The 21,626-nt window shown below is 41.8% G+C and overlaps 1 protein-coding gene across 3 annotated transcripts in view; it reads right to left on the bottom strand.

Annotated features, from left to right (window-relative positions):
• The window catches only part of TTC1 (tetratricopeptide repeat domain 1), a 31,581-nt gene extending 14,233 nt beyond the window's left edge, over positions 1 to 17,348 (bottom strand). Inside the window, exons 1-6 of one of the 3 annotated variants that reach the window (XM_051631508.1) lie at positions 17,265 to 17,348; positions 15,446 to 15,778; positions 6,007 to 6,067; positions 4,061 to 4,173; positions 2,062 to 2,098; positions 206 to 354 (exon numbers count right to left, since the gene is read on the bottom strand). In XM_051631508.1, the coding sequence (XP_051487468.1) occupies positions 206 to 354; positions 2,062 to 2,098; positions 4,061 to 4,173; positions 6,007 to 6,067; positions 15,446 to 15,778; positions 17,265 to 17,333 (762 nt within the window). In that variant the 5' untranslated portion in view covers positions 17,334 to 17,348. Of the gene's footprint in view, positions 1 to 205; positions 355 to 2,061; positions 2,099 to 4,060; positions 4,174 to 6,006; positions 6,068 to 15,445; positions 15,779 to 16,353; positions 16,421 to 17,264 lie in introns of those variants that run through there. The other 2 variants (XM_051631510.1, XM_051631509.1) reach the window with 2 other exon arrangements.
• Between the last annotated feature and the right edge of the window lie 4,278 nt (positions 17,349 to 21,626).

Genomic DNA, 21,626 nt, shown 5'->3' with positions numbered 1-21,626 from the left:
ATGCCTTATGGACCTGAGGATTGTCATGCATTGTGGCAGTCTTCCTTTCTTGAAACCAGATGAGAAAACCACTTCACTTTCAGACTTGGAAAAAAGTTATCACCACTGCATATGAAGCTGCCTTCATAAACAGCATTAAATATTTAGAATAGGAGAGAAAATAACTTGATTTAAAGTTAGGCCAAAGTGTACTAAAAAGGCTTACCATGCAAGCTTCTCTGGCTTGATGAACTGATGGGTCTTTTTCTAGGATTGCCTTATAATCTTCCAGAGCTTCATCTAGTTTTTCTGTTTTTTCATATAATTCTGCTCTCCTCAGCAAAGCTCTAATATAGTTAGGATCCAATTCCACTGCTAGAAAACAAAAACAAATAACAGCATTTTACCTGAAACCCTTCTATACCCTTTCAAATGAATTCTTAAGTGTGTATTACATTTTTAATAGTTATCTTTATAATGTAGTTTAGAATCAAGAAGACTCACAGTTTAAAAGCTAAGTCATTATTCAGAAAGGCATACATCTGCCTGTGAAAGACTAATGCATATGATCACATTTCAGTTAATGCCTACGTTCTATCACAGGCAGAAGTGATTTATAAGGCACAAACATTTAATTTTGCAATACTATACATGCAGAGCTTCTAAGTGACACTTCAGAAATTTTAAGGACCTATAAGACATTAATTATACAAAAGATTAATAATAAGTGTACTTTATTAGATTACAGCTAAAGTTAAATATACCTAAACATAGCAGGGAAAAAGCATTTTCCTGCTTATCTCAGTTCAAGTTGAGACAAACTCCAGAACTACCTGTGTTCTTCTGAATTTAGTATCAGTCAAAATTGGGCTAGGAATCCACAGTAAGCTCTACAAGTTAGCAGAGGGACATATTGACTGAATTTAAGCTTGTCCTCTCCTTATGATGACCCTAACAACTTAGAGATGCAATTAATAGTAATCTGCCAATGGTAATTTCTTAATGATTTCTTCATCCATTTTTCATCATAGAAAGAGGGAGTATACAAAACTGCCCATTTTCTAATTATTAACCCATTAAAATGGTTCTTGGGACAATTAAATCTAGGATTATCCAGCTAAATATTCTAGTTTATTTCTTCTGGAAGGACAAAGACAATGCTACAGTCAGCAAGTTGCAGGTTAGTGTGAACTGCTCTGCTGTTCTCCAAGTGTTGCATTGCAGTTTGTAAGCCAAGTCCCTGGGGAGTGTCAAGTGATGGTAGGTTTGATTCTCACTGCAGCAAAGCAGAATGATTTCCTTTCAGGCACTACAAAATTAGCAGAAATGTTTTTCAAAATGCACCAGCACCAAAACAAGGCAAACCCCCAAAGTGACCGAGGCCAGCTAGAATTTGTTACCTTCAAAAATCCTTTTAGCATGTAGAAACTCACATTTAGCATACAAGCAGTACTGGCACAACAGCAGTTGGATTTGTTTTCTGACTGGCAATTTGGACTTTCTGCCTCAGCTGTCATGGGGAGTTTAACAAATATTGGAGCATGGGTGAGTGAGTGGAAGCAATAAAGCAGTGCACAGCTGAAATTATTTCACCAGAAGTTGCAGAGAGAACACTATGCAGGACAAGAGCAGGACCATAAGCCCTTGTGACAAAGCAAAAGCCTTGCATAAAAGGGACTTGATAATGCATTTAGTTCTACAAGGCCTCACAGTTCTTTGGAATCTGGGATTAAATCAAGATTTTTTTGGGGGGGAATGGCAGGTGGAAGTGGGTTTAAAAAGTAGGCATAAGGAGACTGCTTCCATAATAAAAAGATTTTCCTATTAAAAGGTACAAACAGCAGCCTTATTAGCACAAGAGAATAGAAAGTAAATTATTATAGACAGGTACAGTTTGATAGACATGTTACAAAATAAATAATATAAATAATTTTAGATTCAGGTGTCTCCATCACAGCTTTTCTTCAAATTCTTTAAAGACTTTTATGCCCAAAATTATAGCTCTGCAGTAAGCCACTAAATGACATAATTTATGCATGAAAGGCCTGGCACAAGAGCAGCACACAGAAAAAAAAGTCATACCTTTGCTGCAGTCACTGAGGGCAGCTTCTGTCTTGTCCTAGAACACAAAACAGTTTTGTTTTATTTTTGTTATATTTCTTGGGAATCAGATTATTTACAATTGCAAGCAAAAAGGTTTGTCTGGCATTCTGAGGAACTGGATGTTCATGTAATCAAGGCTTTTCATACCCCTACTTCTGATGTAAAGCTCTTTATCAGTGATTAGCTTCCCCTCAGTGGAGGCTGCCCTGCTCCTGGGCCTGCACCCAACCCCAGCAGCAGGCTGCCAACAGCTGACTCATCTGCAGGCCTTGGCTTAACCCACCTGCAACTTTGCTACAATTAAGGGGTTCAAATATACTGTTCCCAAGAGTCCCAGATAAATTTTTGTTTGTGGGAGCTAAGTCTTTTGGGAAGCAGATACTGCCTTTAGCACTAATAAGATTTCTCTACAAGGATAATGCATGAAACTTCCAGAAGGTGTAGGACAAGATTTTAGTGCATCCTGACAACCATCATTAGAAGATGGGATCCAGGGAATCTGCTTACACTGAAACCAGAAAAAAAGCAAGAGCTGAGACACAGATCCTATTTTCAGTCAAACTAAAAAGGCTTAAAAAAATAAATAAATTAAAAGAAATAAATCAATCAATCAGGCTGTTCAGTGCTTGTATTGTTGTTCCAAGTAGCAGTAATCTTTCTATACCCAAGGAATGATTCTCTCCTCCACAAAACAGACGCTGCCTCAGAGAAGAATGCCTCGCAAGCCTTTATTGTAGTGCAGAGCAAGTGAGGGCAGCAGGTATGGAAGAACAAACTGAGTGGGGAGGTCGTTAATAATACAAATCTATTTTCAGATTTATTTATATTTCAGACCAATCTATCAGTCTGTTAGGTTCCACTGATATACACTGGTGAGATACATTAGTTTGTGAACAGTTCTTTGATCATCTTGGGCTTCTTTGGGCACTATTGGATTAGTTTCCTGGTCATATGAATAGTTAACATCAGGATTACAAGGAGGTTTTTCAGTCCACAGTTTTCATATTTGAGAAGTTCCAGTATCTGTTATTTCATATTTTATTCCATTTTTTTCCTTGTCTGCTCAAACAATCCAGTATCCCAATGGCAAGTTAGTTAATTCTAGCTGAACAAGCATACTCTATGCTGAGTAAGAATGTATTTATTTATGTCTAAACATAGCTGCAAGGTACATTTCTAAACAGAGCTGCATTTGTTTCAATACTGGAGGAAAAATGCAGAGAAGTTTCCTTTGCAGGAGGGTAAACTGAAGATAGGAGTTACTGTGCTACTTTTCTGTAGTAATAAAGGCAAAAAAGTGAGTATTTTTTCTTGAATTTTTAGTATCTCCTCTTTCTAAGTAACTGAAAGTTTTTGTTCAGACAAGTTGTGTTCTGTGCCTTCCATACTACCCAAGTGCATTGCTGATTCTGGTAACATCTGGGCACTTGTCCCTGATCAAGGAATAGAAAACACAGGAAGAAAGCTGCAGCCATTCTATCCACACCATGCCTGACTATATAGGTCCATCCTACTTTATAGCAACAGTGAAGGGAGAGATTAACTGCAACAATAAAGCCACAGTTAGGGAAGACCTGCTTATGCTTAAGAGCATTTGAGCCAATTAAATGAAGACAAGTATATGGCAATCAAGGCTTTTTGAAAAAACACTAACTAGTTACAATTCTCAACAATCTAATACATGGTCTGCATGCACTAAACATTAAAATAGAGAGAATGAAAGAAAAATCAGTGTTTTAAACATGCAGCAGAGCAACTCTGAACAGCTGTTCCAATTGCAACGTTCAGGTTTGCATTCATCCTCAGGAAAACCAAGCACACCAGCATTTCTCCTGGGAGCAGGACAGACTGAACAAGCAACAAAACCTGCACACAGCTTTATTACTTTGCCCTCCTTTATGCAACCCTAGTGACTTCATTACTAAATTTTGTCATATAATCAATGCATGGTGTTTTGTAAAACAAAAAGAATATTCACCTGTTTCATTTTTGCAGCAGCTCTGTTTGAAAATAAAACAGCCCTATCTTTTTGGAAGCAAGCTGGACAGATCTGCAGAGCCTTCGTGTAAGAGTCTTCTGCTTCTCCATAGTCTGCAGATACAATAGCAAAAAAACAAAAACATATTTGTTTCAAATGCCAGTACAGTCAGTGAACACATGGCTAAGACTTCTTTAGAAACATTTCTCACTGTATGATGTAATGTTAAAGCAGAATCAGTAGCTGCTTCCAGACAAAGTCCATTACTAAATAGTACACAGATCAATTACTATTATTTTAAAATCAACACCCTTATAAAAGCAGAAATACAGTCCTAAGCATAATGTAACAAGTGCAGCATGACATGCATAAAATTCTCATCCCTGAAATTATTTTGTTCTATTTGAGCACCAGCCTTAGAGGCAGAATCTCTTTAGATTAAGAGTATCCTTGATCTGAAAGGAAGCATGTGCTGAAACACTGACCTGACACCTGTTCAAAGCAGCTACAGAGATATTTTATTTGCCACATCATCTCCAATGACTGACTTGAAGGGTCAGTCACCACAAACCCATTAGCACCCCCAAGGACATCTGTCATCAAGTCTGCTCTACAGCCAGGACCAGTGGTAAATGACATGGGATGATCAAGTTACTGATTCTCTAATAAAGGCAGAGTCAGGAGCGACAAGGCCCTGTGCTGACTGAACAATGCCCTGACACCTGACCAGTGCACTGTCTGTGGAACAGAGCAGCTCCTTCTGTGCACAACAGTTGATGACCATCCAGGTGCTTAAAAGGTTGTGCATTTCTTAATACTAAGCACTTTGGCAAGGACAGGCACACCAAAAAGATTTCCCAAAGAATTTGTCAAGAAGAGGCTACGGGTGAGAATTCACAAGACGATGAAGCCAACAATACAGGCTTGCTGCTTTCATGGTCTGAGCTGTTTCCTGCTGCCTGCTCTGATGCTTGCCTGAACTGGTACATCATTCTCCAGGAATTTTGCTCTCTCAGCAGACAATTGGAGACCTCCAACAGGATGGACACTGGTTATCAGAGTATACTTCTGGGAAGAGGAATTTACGTGTCTGTGTCCCTGCTGACTGAGGAAAGTACAAATCTGCATTTCCTGGTTTCTCTGTGAATCCTCTACCCACCAGAAGATTAAATGAAAGGTACATGTAAAAATAATTTCCCCCTTTATGTTTTTTAATTAAAAGCATTGGTACAGTTATTTATTACTGAACTCAACTCCATTGTTACATATTACCTATGATCAGAACATGTCCAGCTCTGGCATAAGCTAAAAATTTACATACCTCTAGATTTTTTTGCTCATATATGTACCTGTGTTTATGTGTGTGTAACATATATACACACGTGTCTATATAGGTACATACATGTACACATATGTATATAAATATACATGTAAGCACATATAGATGTACATAGTACGTGTATATATGAATATATAGATGTCTGTATATATACGCGCGCACACACACACAAAAATAAAATGTGTAACAGAGCCAGTGGATAAAAAGAAACATGCAAATACACAAAGGTATGAGAGCTACTGAGCCCTGCATCAATTCTAAGGACGTGAATTAGCAAAACTTGGAGCCTAGTGGAAGCCTTTTTTGATTAGTAAAAGAAACCTTGGCATTTGAAAAGCAGTCAGTTCTGTATCATGTTCTTGGATTCAAACACTAGCTTTCACAAGAATCCTGCTTTAGTAATCCAAGTCTTTGTGATTTAAACTTAACTCCTCAGGAGGCCTGCTATCCCCTTCTGTTCTCTAGAGCTGCATGAAAAATAATATGTGATCAATCCGAATGATGGTAAGTGTGAGATCTTCCTATGGGTTTTCTGCAACATCACCATAATGCCTAAGAATTTATGATTCTCTAACATCCATATAGTGTTAAAAGATTATCAGCCCACCTCCTTTCTTGAACTGCTCATTTCCTTTTTCCTTCAGCGTTGTGCTCTCCTTTCTTCTTTTCTACAAAAGAAAAGACAATGTCTCAAAGTATTTAATTGAAATGAACAAGTAGGTCAGCTGCAGTCCCAAATAAAGTATGAATGGAAATCAGAATAAAATATAACCTGAAGAATTTTAACTAGCACCAAGATCATGGCTTATATTTACTGTGACATGATATACTTTATATAACCCATGAAACACTGAAGTATAATAACAAGGCAATTAAAAAGCTCCAGTTCATGGGCAACAGTATGCAGAAAGTGCATTCATAGTGAATTACATCTGTTATCTTTTTAGCTGGTTATTTGCTTCTCCTTTCCAACTCAATTTAATTCAATCAGTGCAGGTCAACTATGTAGCATGTATTTTAGATGTAATGTCCCAAAAGTTCTGCTTAAAATAATTCCACCTCAGAAATTCACAGTTACTTTCAGAGAGGTAGAAAACATGTTGAGCTGACTGCATTAGAAACAAGTTTATGGACAATACTGCCCTGAAAGGTTTCTTCTGCAGAGAGTCACTAACCCATCAGACCCAGAGACAGGAAGATTATTCTGTTACACGGTGAAAATAGCACATGCTGAGAGGAGTTGTGTTTTCAACCATGAATATCTTAACAGTGCTCTTGGCACAAGTGAAGTTGACATGAATGCTCTTAGCCCTTGACACAGAAAACACAGGATGTCACCAAGCCATCTCTTCAACCTATTTACAGTGGAAGCCTTTCACAGGCAGACATACCTCACACAAGTAAAATCAAAGCAGTATAAGTGAGACAGTGCTCACGTTCATGAATCATTGCTATGGTAGAAAAAGGATCATTTGACCCCTGATTTGGCCGCCAACACACATGCATACACAAAGGACTTAAATCAAGGTGTCTATAAATTACAGATCATCGAGCAATTAAAAAGCCAACGCTAGAAAAAGGAGCAGTTTCCCTCCTTGCAGATTGTGTAAATCAAGGATTAATGCAATTATCAATATCGCACAGAACATCTCCTTGGAAACAGCTAAATATAGTACTCTTTGTGGAGCGCTGCACCATCTCACAGCTATGCCAAGTAGCTGACAAACAATACAAAATCAGAGGTTCTCTCCTCTTGCTTTTATTGGTTTTGAAAAATAATTCACCCAACCATTGTCACCATCTTAGTAATAAGAGATCACAATGCTCTGAAAACTAGGCCCAGGAGAATGGCATTCAGTTGTGACACACAAAATTATACAGTAAAAGATCATCTGACCTTTTCAGCACATCTAGATCACTCATTTTTTTTCCCTCTTGCCTATTAAATGTATTTTCTAATACTCATTGTTCCTCATGTTTAAAAATAAATAAGCATAGGTCAGACAAAACATGCACCATTATTTAGAAACTGGCTTTCCTCCAGGGTGGACTGACAAACCTACACATGCCCTTCCACAATGTCACTTGCACTCATGTACACAAGCCAGCTGGTGCTTTCTAAATTACCAACACAGCAGATATAACAAGCATACAAACAAATTTAAGCACTCAAGACACAAGCTGCTTTAAAAGCACAAATTCTTTGTATACACACAGGATTCTGCTGTTCAGCACAGGGAGTATGTAACTGCATTTGAAAGCTGTACTCAAAACTTTCTAAGAGCCACACAGAAGAGCTCCAGCAAGGTCAGTGCCACATGCACAGCTGGCCCTCCACAGAAAGAAATTTTTAAAGCCTCTTGGATGCATACAGTGAATGTTAGCACAACAGAAGTAATTTGCAAACCAGTGAACAAAGAAGCCAGATTTCACCACAGAACATGTTTGGAGATGATGATCCTACTGGAAAACATGAAAGATCTGCACAGACAACCCTCACTCAAGAAAACAAATGCTTGAAACACTAGCCCTACTGACTTCATTGCTCATGACCTATTTAGAACTGGGCTTTAAGTGCCATTAACTGATTCACTGTTGCATAAGGTAAAGTTACAACTCTACAATAATGAAATACCTTTTTTTTTCCTATAAAATGAGAACTACAACATGATCACAGTTGTTCTGATGCAGAACCCCTAGGATCAAGGAATACCAGATGAAAAGCTTTACCTGTATGATCATGATTTTGTTTAATTTTATTAAAAAGATTACAAAATGTTACATGTTTACCCCAGTTAAGTATTAAATATGAATATAAAAAGTGATTTGCAGCATGAAGGCTTCAGGAGACAGCTTTAACTGAAAAGAAAAGAAAAAAAAAAAAAGAGTAAAATAAAGAAAAAATATCCAGTTGTGGGATTCCTTCTCAGGCAGAGTCTCAACAGCACGGGACAAATACCAAGGTGGAGGTGGCTGTATGGCCACGTTTTCTGGGGAAACATGGACAGATGAAAGTTCTGAGCAACTGAGGAGTTTAAAGACTGTCACACTGGGAAACTGATGATTCACAGAACTCTCCTGAGCCTGTTCCTCGGTATGTCCTCTTGCCTGGGAATCAAATGGCACTAACTTGAAGGATAAGGGACTATTAGTCACATAACTGTTACAGACATAGGAATGTCAGTGACAGTCTTGCAGTCCCTTCTGCCTATTTGGCCATAAAAGGTGTTGCCTAAGCATGTTTCAGGAGCCAGCAGCACTGTTAAGAACACCGTATGTGGTTTGCAGCTTACTCAGCTCCCTGGAAAGCAGCAAGGCAAGTGATGCAATCCTGGTTCAAAACCAGTATTTCTGTTATTGCTTGAGCAGCATTTTCAAGATATCCCTGTATTAGTTTCAAGCTGTCCCTTAAGTTCCCGACTGTACCAGTTTTCACAGTATTTTCCAAAAATGTGAAGTCTACAGGGTACCTCATGCATCACTCTGCATTTGTATTTGAAGTACATAATAGCAGACTATCCCCAAAAGGAAATCTCTGTTTTTTCCACAAAATGAACATAGGTCTTAGCACATCATATCCTAAATGCACTGCCTTCTAAAGCACGTGTGTATTCGTGAAACAAACACATACTTTATTCTCCATATATACATTTCTTTAACAGAAAACCCTAACACAAAAGCAGTGGAAAGTCAACTATTTTGGATGAATTTACATTTAACCTGAAAGGACTGCTCCAATGGATGCTGTTAGAGTCTGTCTTCTATTCAAATCCAAGGTAAAACAAACTGAACAACCAAAAACTAAACTGCTTTTGGAAGACAAAACATCTTCACTCAGTATGCTAAATTTCCAGCTTCCAGGGACAAGTGGAAATTGACTGCTCATCATTTTACTGTGACTGTATCAGCCAAGGGTGAAAAAATTGCAAGTGACTTGTCCTTGGGACAAATTTTGCACAATGTCATTTCAGTGTCCCCCACCCACTCATTTTTCAGCAAAAGATGTAAGTAGCTGGAGGGCAGGCTACCCTTCCCTCATCCAGGGAAGTAGGTCAGACTGAACTCCTAGAATGCTCTGCCTGAGGAAAAGATATCTTGACCCACTGTGTTCCCTCAGGCTGCTCATATATGACACTGGGGTCAGGCATGACTTCCCCAACCTACACTCCATTATGATTTTCTGCTATTCAAATCCTGCAAAATCTTAAAGTTTGTTTTTTGCAAATTCTATTAACACAAAGATGACAAATTCCAAGTGGCAGGCACTAGTTTTTGATGTACAAAGTAAAAAAGAAAAAAAAAAAATTGTATTTTAAGGTCCAGAATAGATAAATACATTAAACTAGTAATATGATTTTTGAAGGATCTTATTAGAAATGTTTACAGATTTGGATACTGAATTATAATTGTCCTTATTCTGAATAAATTAGGATCTTAACATAAACCTGCCTGGCAAGCAAGAGGTGCTAAAGACTGAGGCCTGATCTGAAGAAATGAGAAAAGGCAGCTTGACCTTCTGACAATAAAGTACAACAATTCAAAAGAAAGCCATCAAATATAGACCCTGGACCTCAGTTCTGTCAAAAACACTCAGGGTTCAAAATGAAAGCATTAAAGCATTATTCTACTATTAAGAAAGCAACGTATACACACAGTTTGTTTTTAAAGTAACCAATATAAGTGCTGGAAGTGTAATCTTTAAATATAGCAGGTGAGAGCTGAAGGACAAACCTCCTCAGTCTGTAACACTTCCAACCATGCTGCCTCTGGCCTTTCTATGCATTTTATTTGATCAACTGGTTTAACTTTGCGAGGGAATTTTTCTTGGCTCCAGTTTTGTCAAGAGCAGCAAATGCCTGCCCTCTCTTCTGTGTAAGGCTATGTATACAGTGTGTCAATGTACATCTGCATCTCATATACCCTTCTGTAAGGTCACCAAGTAGCAGTCAATTTAAAACTACTGGAGTTCAAAGGGTGCACAGAAGCTAGGAATTTAAACAGATAAGGGATATATTTTTCAGCTTCAAAGACCAATTCTATATCTAAGTCATCCATTAGTAGTCATCTGCTTCCCCCTGCAGTTTTGTGAAGCTATTGCTGGATTATGCATTCAAGGATTTGAATTTCAGTTGTAGTCACCCAAAAAATTATTTTTCAAATCTTGCCAGAGTTGTCATTTGAAAACTGCCAAATCTGCCCTCTACACTCAAAAGGTAAAATAATAAGCATTGCTAGACTCTGGCCCATCTCTGCTCATTGTAACTCCATTGTAAAGACACTTTTGTCTTTCCACTGCCAAATCACTACCTCTTCCTGAAACTGTAAGCAGCACTTGCAGAGACAACAGGTCACATCCATCCTTGACAGTCAGTTTAACTTCATACGCCAGACTAACTGTGACTGTTCCTGAGTTACAATAGAATAATTGAATGGTTTGGGTTGGAAGGGACCTTAAAGATCATCTAGCTCCAACCCCCCTGCAGGGGCAGGGACACCTCCCACCAGCCCAGGTTGCTCCAAGCCCCATCCAACCTGCCCTTGGACACTTCCAGGGATGGGGCAGCCACAGCTTCTCGGGGCAGCCTGGGCCAGGGTCTCACCACCCTCACACTAAAGAATTTCCTCCTAATGTCTAACCTAAATCTCCACTCTTCAAGTTTTAATCCATTAACCCTTGTCCTATCACAAGCCCTTGTAAAAAGCCCCTCCCCAGCTTTCCTGTAGCCCCTTCAGATACTGGAAAGGCCACCGTGAGGTCTCACACAGAGCAGAGGAGCAGAATCACCTCCCTGGCCCTGCTGGCCACGTTTCTTTTGATGCAGCCCAGGACACTGTTGGCTTTCTGGGCTGCATGTGCACATTGCCGGCTCATGTTGAGCTTCTTGTCTACCACCCCAAGTTGTTCTCCAGACTGTTTTCAATCCATTATCCAGGTTCTTCTTGTCACCATCTGGACTCAAGTACTTTAGCAGATACAGGTAAACTTCTCAAATGTACTTCTCCAAGCTTTGATCAACTCAGAAAATATAACAGAATGTCTTGTTCTATTCTGCAGGCCGTAAGACAGGGCAGTTTTACTCTAGCAATCCATCTTTTTCTCCAGTTTGAACAAACCAATAACTTATTTAGTATTGGTGCTGTTCTGTTTACAGGATTCAGGTTATTAATGAATTTGAATATAGGGATCACCTTTTATTATACTTCACAAGACTGCACTGTGATGCCTTCAAAACCCAATTGTCTTGCAAGTTTTATTGCTACACAAAATATTTTTGAATGCTGATGAGAACTGTTAAAAAAATATATATTCCTTACTGGTATTTGTCAGTAATGCATGTAATAAGTTTTACTGCTGCATAGCCAGTTGGATTGTCTCACCTATTAATAACCTGGGTTATTTGGTCCAACCACATAACTCTTCCTGAAAGAGTTCTGAGACCATATCCAAGTGATCAGCACCTGAGGACTGCTCCAAAATATGACTTGTTTCACCATATCCCACCTTCCATTTTGTACCTTAGCCTTTATTTTGTAAACAGTATAGAAAAACCTGCAACTTTGACAGAGTCCAGGTTATACTATATTGGACAGATGGAACTAAGAAAACACCAAATGCTGAAATGAATGACTGTACCCGAGAAGCCATCTCAGAAGATATCCCAGATAAGTTTTTCAACCCCTGGAAAAGCAAATTCTATACAGAAACTTTAATTTATCGAAGAACAATGGGATCAACCAGAAGTATGGGGAAGAAAAGGTGAGTAGGAATGCAGTTTAACAGAAATGTCTTGATTAAGACAACGTTCTCCAAGACATCCTAGAGCTTCTGGAGAAAACAGAAAAAAAAAAAAAAAATAGAAGGAAGTTTTACTGTTTAGCCCAGAAATGAAAAAAAAATCTTCAGGTATAACTCAAAAATACTATTTCTTGAAGATCAATTTCACTTCATTCTTACAGAGTTGCTAACAAGACACTAATCAAGAATCTCCTCCCCTAGAGCTGTGTTCCTTGTGTTGCTGACACACTTCCTAGTGTTAAAATAGAAGCTGAGCATGGTTACAGCCAGCTGTAGCTCTCATGCACAAGCAACAGCCCAAAGAAGGAAACTGCTTTTGAGCAATATTATATGTTCCAGCATCTTACAGCAGCTAGAAATGAGTGTTCTCTACCCAAAATAAGAGCTTACTAGGCCAAGTGCTTAAGTCTTTGCCAGACAAGGCCCAAAGAACAAGACAACATCTGTCATGATGGAAAAGCATGAAGGATTCAGAATCTTGCTGCTGGATAAATTAATAATTAATGGGTTTCCCTCCAGAAGAGGACCAGGTCAGACTGAAACAATTACCATGTAGCAGCTGTTGGGTGTCTTCTGATTAATTCTGCAGACTAGACCAACGTCAAAGCCATCACCGTCAATGACAACTAACCAGAAAAATCTGTTTGTAATGCATCAAAAGCAATTTACTGCTCAGTGCCTCTGCTGAGGCAGCAATCAGCATGCTTTTGAAACAACAACAAAATTTTATACAAGTGAATTTTGTCTCCGGCTGCTTCATTCTAAAAAAGCTCAGTGTTTCAAGTCCAGGCAAGTAATCAGGCTCTATGCTGCATCTGTTTTCAAGGACACTTCTTGCAGGTTTGTGTCTTCATAGCCCTTCAATGTCTCATTTTGCCTCATTATGCAGAGCAGACTTCTTACAGGATCAGTACTGTTTCCCTGGAAGCAATTCCTGTGGCTTAGAATTAGAAATCTCACTGTATGGGGCTCTCAAAATATAATTGAGAGAAAATACACAACCATTTGCTCCTTTACTTTGATCTCTGCAGCAGTTTCTGCATGGGGAAGAACTTTTACTCAGAGCTGCTACCTTCAAAAGCCTGCACATAGGATATGCATAAATACACAGAGTAAGGACTAGAATCTGTCTCTGCATCTCCAGAATAAATCAGAAACTTTCTATTCCACAGCCTAGTTATTGGAGAACATTGCTCAAAAGAACTAATTTATTAAAGCTGCTAAAATATAACATTTGGCTTAGTTAAAAAAAAAAAAAAAGAGTAATACTATTAAGGTGTAGCTTCATAAATTTAATTGGAGGAGATGCATCACCCAGCTCTCCTTTTGACTTCAGTTCATAGCTTATGGCCAGTGCTGCAACCACACTTCATAGGAAGTTTTTCTTCTTTAGGCAAGTAGTCTAATTGAATAAAATCCATCTACCCTGATGTGCGATCACGAGGCTGCCATTTGATGTCTACTTTACCAGCACTGCCCTTGATCTAAAAATACAGCATTATTTTTCATCTGAATCATTCCCTGTAACTGGTTCACTGCACATCCACACGGAGAGGTGTGCTGGCACAAGGAGGCAGCAGGGGGCTGAACTCATCAAGGACTCCCTCAGCAGCAACCCCAGCACTGCTGCTGTCTGCTCACAACCTGAACAGTCAAAGAAACAAGTTCTGAATATTTTGGCCTCATTTAGTCCAGCTACTAGCCAAAAATAAATAAGTAAATTTTAAAAATCATGTTGCCCTTCTTCTCAAAAATGACCTTTTGAGTAACTGCAAGGAGGTTTAAAGTGTTTGCAAACCTCTGAACAACGGATGTACAGGAGCTGCTTTGAGACCCTAACTACAGTATGTCTTCTTAAAAGCTACATCATGTAACAGATTATTTTCATATTCAAAATATACAGAATGTTTCACTTTAAAAAATAAAATGTGTAGCTGTCAATTCCAAGTACTATGAGGCAAGATGGAGTGGCAATTCAGGAAAGACCCATCCCCATGGTTTTACTACACAGAGAATGGAAGGTGAGATCATGCAAATGGATACTGTGATAGCTACAACTTCTGCTTCATCACTAGTTTCTGGATTTCTCAAGCTCTGCTTGTAATAGATACCAATAATACTTAATTAGAGAAATAACCAGTAGCTACATTGTAACCACTGCTTAGATAAGCCACTGAGAAAGCTCTCTATGGAACATACACAAAGTTCACAATGGAAACATTTTTGGCCAAACAGCTATGGTGATACTCAGAGATGGAGTCTCCCCATTTCATAACCAAGCTGAAAGCCACAATCAGTCAATATCACTGGAAATCAACCTATGAAAAGACCAGAACTGCAGCTCCCTCAATACTTTCCATCAGGAAATCTTTCCAGCTTTAAACAGTGATTATTTTGTACTGGGAAAGACACAAGGGCAACGCGATGCTGCTGCTTCTGTGTAGTGAGTAGGTCACGAGGAGTGATTAGTGCCCTCTGTTCAGCACCCAAGAGAATTCAGCATTTGATGAGTGCCCAGTTTTGGTGCCTCCTCCCCAGCACAAAAAAAGAGATACCAGCTTCCCAGAGGAACCCCAACAGAGGGTCCCCACGATGGTCAGGACACTGGGGACTTGTTCAGCCTGAGGAAAAGGTGGCTCTGAGGAGACCTCATTGCTAGAGAAAATGGACTCTTCCAAGAGGCATGCAGAAAAAAGATGGCCCTGTGGTCACAAGTTGCAACAAAAGAATTCTAAATAAAGTAAAAAGTTGCCATCATGAAGGTATTTAAACACTAGAACAGGGGCCCAGAGAGGCTGTGCAATCTCCAGGCTCTGAGATGTTCAAGTAGCTCTGGGCAGGCTTTGGATCTTAATCCCAATTAGCTGCATTACATAAACTAGCCTTTCAGAAATGAAAAGTATCCTGAGACCTGCTCTGAGGTTTGGAAAAGCATCTTGCAACTAATCAAATGAAAACAACGAATGCAAACTAAATAACATGAAACAAGGAGATTTTTGTTTCTTATAACCTCTCTCAGTAAGTTTACAAACTGGTTAAAGTAGACAAAAACGTGCAATGGAATGTGATGATTAAGTATAGCAAAGAAAGACAACAAAAATATTTGTTACGGCAAAGAAGAAATTAAGAACAGTTAAATTAGACACATAAGAGAGTTTTAAATGTCCATTTTCATGCCAGTCACAGGTAATTCAGAAATGTGACACTGGAAATATATCTTTTTATGTTCAACATTAGTACTTTAGATTACCTGTTTTTCTTCCTCTGGCATATCTTTTTCTAGTTCTAGCAAGTATTCTTCATCTAGTTCTGTCTGCTTCCTTGAGCTATTCTCATCATTCTGTAGATTCCCTTCATCATCCAGCAGAGGTTCTTTTGCCTCAAAGGAATCGTGACAGTCATGGAAACACTCATCTGCTGTTGTGGGGTCTTTGGCTGAAGACAGTGAATATCCACTCTCAATGTTTTTGGGATTCTGTGCATCTTTGGGGCCAGTCTCTGAAGACTTCTGATCAGAAAGCTTTAAGTGATCAAGTAACTCTTCAGGTGAACTTGCATCTTTAAACTCTTCCATGTTGGACTCCTTGGAGGGGTTAGATTTTTAGAAATGAGAAAAAAAAAAAAATAACCCCCAATATGCCCAGTGTAAATGCCCTGTCAGCAAAGTAATCTCTGGAGTACTTAAACGCACTGTTGACATCACCTGAGGGAAACTACCACCCCTCAGCGAGGGAACAATTTATACACGCGCTCTCAATGCACTGCACAGCGACACGGGGCCAGCCCCCCGCTCCCGTAAATAACTTAACTCCCGGGCTGACTCCCAGGGCCGGCAGGGCACAGCACTACGCCACGGCTTCGCCTTTGCGGCGGGACCGGAGTCACACACGGGTGCGCGCCCCGGCACCCCGGGCCCCGGCACCCCGGGCCCCGGCAGCCCTCGCCCGCCCCGGGCCCCTGCGGACTGCGCGCAGCGAGCCCCGCCGCCGCCGCCGCCCCCGGCCCCGCCTGCACCGCGCCCCCCGCCCGCCCCGGGCCGTGTCTCCCCCAGGCAGCCCCGGGCCATGTCCGCCCCGGGCCATGTCTCCCCCAGGCCGCCCGGGCCGTGTCCCCCCCGGGCCATGTCCCCCCCGGGCCCGCGCCCGCCCCAGGCCCGACCTGCGCCTCCCCGGCCGCGCCGCGCGCTCCTCACCCGTCACCCCGCCGGGCGCTTCCGGCCGGCGCCAGCCAATGGGAGGAGCCGGCGCGCGGGCTGCTGGGACTCGCAGTCTGGCCGGGGCGCCGGACGCCGCGGCGCGTGACGCGGCGCGCGGGGGCGGGGCGGGGCCGCCTCGCGCCGGGCTTGGGGGGGCGGGGCGGGGTGACACGTGCGGGGCTGCGGTGTCCGCGCGCCGGGCTGGGGGGGGGGGGGGGGGGCACCGCGCGGAGGTGTCCGCGCGCTGGGGGGGGGGGGGGGGTGCCTGAGGCGGGCGGCTCGCGCTGCCTCGCGCCGGGCGGGGCGGGGTGTCCGCGCGGCGCCGCCCCAGCCCGGCAGGTGCGCGCGGCGGGAGCTGCGGAGCCGCGTCCCTGCGCGGGCTTCGGGCGGGAGCTCTTGTGCCGGAGGGGCCCGGCCCCTCTGCAGCCGCCGCCGCCCGCAGCCCTGGTGCGCATCTGGGGCGTGGGGGGGAAGGGGGAAAGGGGGTTCCTGGTCTCCTGCGGCGTTTCGGTCCGGCCCCCCCCCGGGCGGGACGTTGCGCCTCGGCAGCGCGGCTGCGGCAGGTCAGGGCGCGGGGAGCCTGGGGCTGCCTCCCGGGGGTCTGAGGGGAGCGGGGCGGGTGAGGCTGCGGGGCAGCCCGGGCTGGCAGGGCCCCGCTGGGTGCTGCCTGAGGCACCGGCCCGGGAGCCGGGGAGGGAGCGGGAGGTAAATGCGGCAGCTGAGGGGGTGGGGAGGGAGAGGGGCGGCCTCGGGCCAAGCCGAGCCTGGGCAGGTGGGTCAGGGGGCCGGTCTGATCGGCGGACAGCACCGCGAACCAACCGAACCGGCGATGGAGGGGAAGGTCTTGGTAGGCGGGCAAAAAGAGGGACCGTACCTGCGGCGGCAGGTCGGCGCCGTCGTTCCAGGTCCTGTTGCCTGAAACGGCTTTAACGCGGGGGCTCATTGCCCCAGGGACCGGTTCGTGCGCTGCTGCGGCTCCGGGACTTGCTTGTCGCCAGCGCGGGCGGCGCGTTGGGTCTCGTGCTCCAGTGGCTTGTAACGATCGAGTTCTGTGTACTCAAGCACGGGAATAAAACTCCCTTTCGTCTTGCTTTGCACGCATTCCTTGTGTGCCCCACGGATGTTAACCCCCGGTTTTTGAAACGAAACTGAATTTCCACAAGTTGTGAAGTCAATGGCATGTGAGGCAATGCTTTTTATTTAAAAACACTATGCCAAGCCGTGAGGCAGTCAAGGCATATTCTTAGGTGTTTTTCCTTCCTCTAAAAAGCTTTGCAGTGAGCAAGGTCTGACAAAATACAAAATTTTAACACAATCCTCTGAATAGGTTCTTAAAAGCTTTAAAAAAAAAACCCCAACAAACATCACCCAGTGTCAAAAACTGATACCCAACAGGCTCCTGCACTATATAGGCTGTTTGGGTTAGGTAGAATCCATTCTGATCACTAGGACATGCTGAAGGATTATCTTCAGAGAACACAAGTGTTCTGTGTTAAAACAAGGTAATCAATCTTCTATTGAGAGGGTTATTCCCTTTCTTCTTTTCTCTCATGCATGTGCTGACTGGTGAAGCCAGGTCAGCTCTTTTGAAGCTCCCAACCACTGTTGTATTGCTGTGGACTGAAGTGTATCTATCCCATCTGAGGCTGTTGAGGAGGAGGTGTGTCTTTAGAAATATTTTTACATGTGTACTAACTGACATCATCACACTTTGTTTCAAGCCTGAAGGGCCTGTGGGATGTTTGGCATCTCAAAGTTGGGGTAGAAATTGAAGATTTAGATGCCAGATTCCTTTTTGGTCTTAATTTGTTTGGTCACTGCATCTAAATGAAGATTTCTGGTGACTGAGGGCCAGTGATGGGTGGGGGCGTTAATAAAAGTTTGGAACACTTGGCAGTAGGTTGGCAAGAGCATGGATAGATAAAATGAAAGCAAACAGGAGCTTTATGGCTTATTTTTCTCCCTCTCTGGACATAAAAATACCCCCAACAAACCAGATCGAGTAGTCTACAATGTTCCAGCTGCAATGATTTAGCTCACAAAAATGTGCCTTTCTGCTGTTCTGCTAGTACTGGATAATTTATTTTGATTTACAGAAAATATTTCTGAATCTTCACACTGTCATGTTAAATATGTAATTTGAAAAGGGAGAAGGAAATTACAGCTGTAGTAGAAAATCAATCCATGCAGTTTTGAATTTGCCAAAATGCTGTTTAAATCTCTGGCTGTACAAAGAGCACAGGCATTTAAGTAGGTTACACTGTTTCATCCCCAGAAGGAATTGAACTGGTACGAATAATAGTGGACATCAGGGGTCAGCAGTGCATCCAAGGTGGTGTGCTAGCCTTTATTTTAACTTTCCCCAAAATAGGTTAATTTGCCAGCCAAAACTCTACAGGAACTAGACCTGCTTAGAAATTTTTTTTGCAGTGGCTGATCAGTGGGAAGATACTACCTTGACTCCATGTGAGGCAGGGGTTTCTGGCTTCCACATGGCTCCCCCCTTTATGGGATCCAGGACCAGGAATGTTTGCATTTCAGGAAAGCTGTGGTTCCCAGCCCCAGTCCCTGGCCAGCCTTGTGCAATATCCAAAATATATCTGCTGCCTTTGGCTCTTATGCCATGGGGTTACTATTCCAAAATGACTGACATTTTTTCCTTACTATCACATTTTTAAAAGGAGTTCCTCAACTTTGATGAAACATGCCATCTTATTGACTTCATAGGAAGAAGTTTGAGAAAAATCAGCAAATTTTACCAAATAAGTTTTCTTCCTGCATCTCCTCTGATCTTGAGGCACTTTGGGACTCCCTGAACTTTGTAAGTGGAGTGTCTGTAGCATTTTGTTTCTCCCAACACAACACAGGGGAAAAGATGCAATCCCACTTCCCTGCTCTCGTTTAAGGGTGATTATTCCTAGATGTAGTGAGAAGGACAGGCTTTCCCATGGTCCTACATTATTAAAGATGGTGATGCCCTCAGGAGTCTTTTTAGCAGAGTGACCTTTGAGTGTCATGGCTGCTTTTCAGGGTTTGGTCCCCCTGAAGTTAGCCCTGAGCAAGCTGCACCCCAGTGAAAGTCTCTGAATTTGTCTCCTGTGGAACTGCTCCTCAGTGCTGCTATGAAGTAAATTCTCTGGCATTCAGGGGATAGACACCCTCCAGGAGAACCAGAGGCTCTCTGCTCACCATCAGGGCATCAGTCCTCCAGCTAGGAGGAGGCAAAGACTTTCTAACCCCTCCCTCATTAGGTATCAACATAGTATCTTTAAGGCTCCCAAGTGCTGATTTACTGTCTGTATGTTTCAATTTTTTACACTTTAACTTTCCTTACAGGCCTGTTGTGTTCATAAGATACTTTATGTTTGGAAAACGCAAGAACAAGTTGTCTTATAGAATTTTCAAACACACACATTTTAGTAAGAAGCACTTAACCCAGAGGTTATAGGGCAATTGCCAGTTTTTACCAATAAATCTTACTTGTTCGAACACAGAATATGTTACTCCTTTAATCAGACTTTTAGAACTTTTATTTCATTGCTGTAAGTGGAAATGTATTAATAGCTGAAGACTGTACATATACAAAGAATGAAAGCTCAGTATAATTTGTTTAATCTTCTTGGTGCAAAGGGATTTTTCAGAGCATTGGTGTTTAAGTGAACACCTGTTGAAAAAATCAAGAACATATAATCCTAAATAAGTAGATATGTTTGGATGTTCAGTGATGGAAGCTTTAGCTTGTGTTTTGAGATTCAGTCCCTATTTTGAATGGGTTTACCTCTCTGGGTTAGCCATGCAGCAGAATCCAGGGTCACAAAATACCTCAACTGGAACACATCATACGACACCACTTTTATTGAGCCAGACGTAAGCTGAAGAGCTACAGTCAGAAAAAGAGTCTGTATCTCAATACTTCCCTCCAGCAGGAACTTCCTTACCCTTCTGGATCTTTTCCTATTTCTTCCCAGACCCACAGTGTGATGATGGTGATGTTGTCTGACATGATCAATAGGCACAAGTACAATGTACTGTACAAGAAAATAATAATAATAATTAAAAAAAAAGCTGCAGGAAGTGAAGAATGTTGTATTGACTCTAGCTTTCTCAGTAGTGCTGAAAGAGATATAGAGAGGATCAGTGGTAGTCCCAAATTGCCTGAACAGTGTTGTCTGTTTTTTAAAATAAAACAGAAAAAACCTTCAAGATACATGAATTTCTATGGAAACCGAATTTCCAATTTACATACTTAAAGTTCAAAGAGGGGATTTTTAAAGGCATCTGCAGAATTTAGTTAAGTGACTTCTTTTTCTGTAATCCTGCCAATCAGCTTTACTTCATGGTTTTTACTGTAAAAAAATAAATGTTTTGACAAAACAAACTGAACTTTAGGAATTAATCACTTCTGGAAGAGACTTATTGGAAATTGAAGATAGTATGTCTATGTTCTCTTTTCTTGATTTGCTGTTGAAGAGGCTGAATTTGTGGTGTGTAAAATTCAGGAATCTCATAGCTGGATTAGAGGATTTCCGGATCTCACCCGGAATACAAATCCAGCAGATGGCGGTGTTGGATTTTCTAAGCCAGGTCCCTAGTCCTTTTCTTGTAAAACGGATCCAGTTCTTACTGAAATTGGGGCTGAAGATCTACTGTCTTACAACGTGTAGGACTGGATACTAAGCTAACTAGAAGGGGGATGAACTGTTCCATAATGACCTCAGGCTTCACAGCATACGATAAATTTAATTTTTGGGACAGTTTTTTTGATCTTCACAGTGAAGAAATGAAAGCTGAGCAGGTCAAGCAAAGAAAAAAAATAATTACAGTTTTCCAGAGGTTATATAAAGTTCAAGTTCTTTGCTGGAATTAAACATTTGCACACAAGTCTCAGTGGAATCAAATTATTGTGCTTCCCAAAGAACATTTTAAAGGAAATTGTAAAAATAGACAATTAAATGCTTTTTAATCACAGCTATAAATTAAAGTTTTACTACATCCGCTTTTTAGGTTGACCTATTACAGAAATTGTGAAGGATTCTTATTAATTTTGAACATCCATTCCGCTTTTTTCCATGTCTTGGCTGGGGTCCTATAAAGATTGTGGGAATTACTAGATAGGGAGCATGTTCTTCATTGGTCAAGCTAATGTATTTTGACATATGACATTTCCAGTAACGCCACCAGATTTCCTTTCTCCCTGTCACCTTCTACTTATCTGAATGACCTTGTCCCAGTATGT

Source organism: Apus apus, chromosome 13 (genome assembly GCF_020740795.1).
Source record: "Apus apus isolate bApuApu2 chromosome 13, bApuApu2.pri.cur, whole genome shotgun sequence".
Taxonomy (NCBI): Eukaryota; Metazoa; Chordata; class Aves; order Apodiformes; family Apodidae; genus Apus; species Apus apus.
The sequence above is the reverse complement of the archived record's forward strand: the minus strand, read 5'-3'. Positions and strand labels throughout refer to the sequence as shown.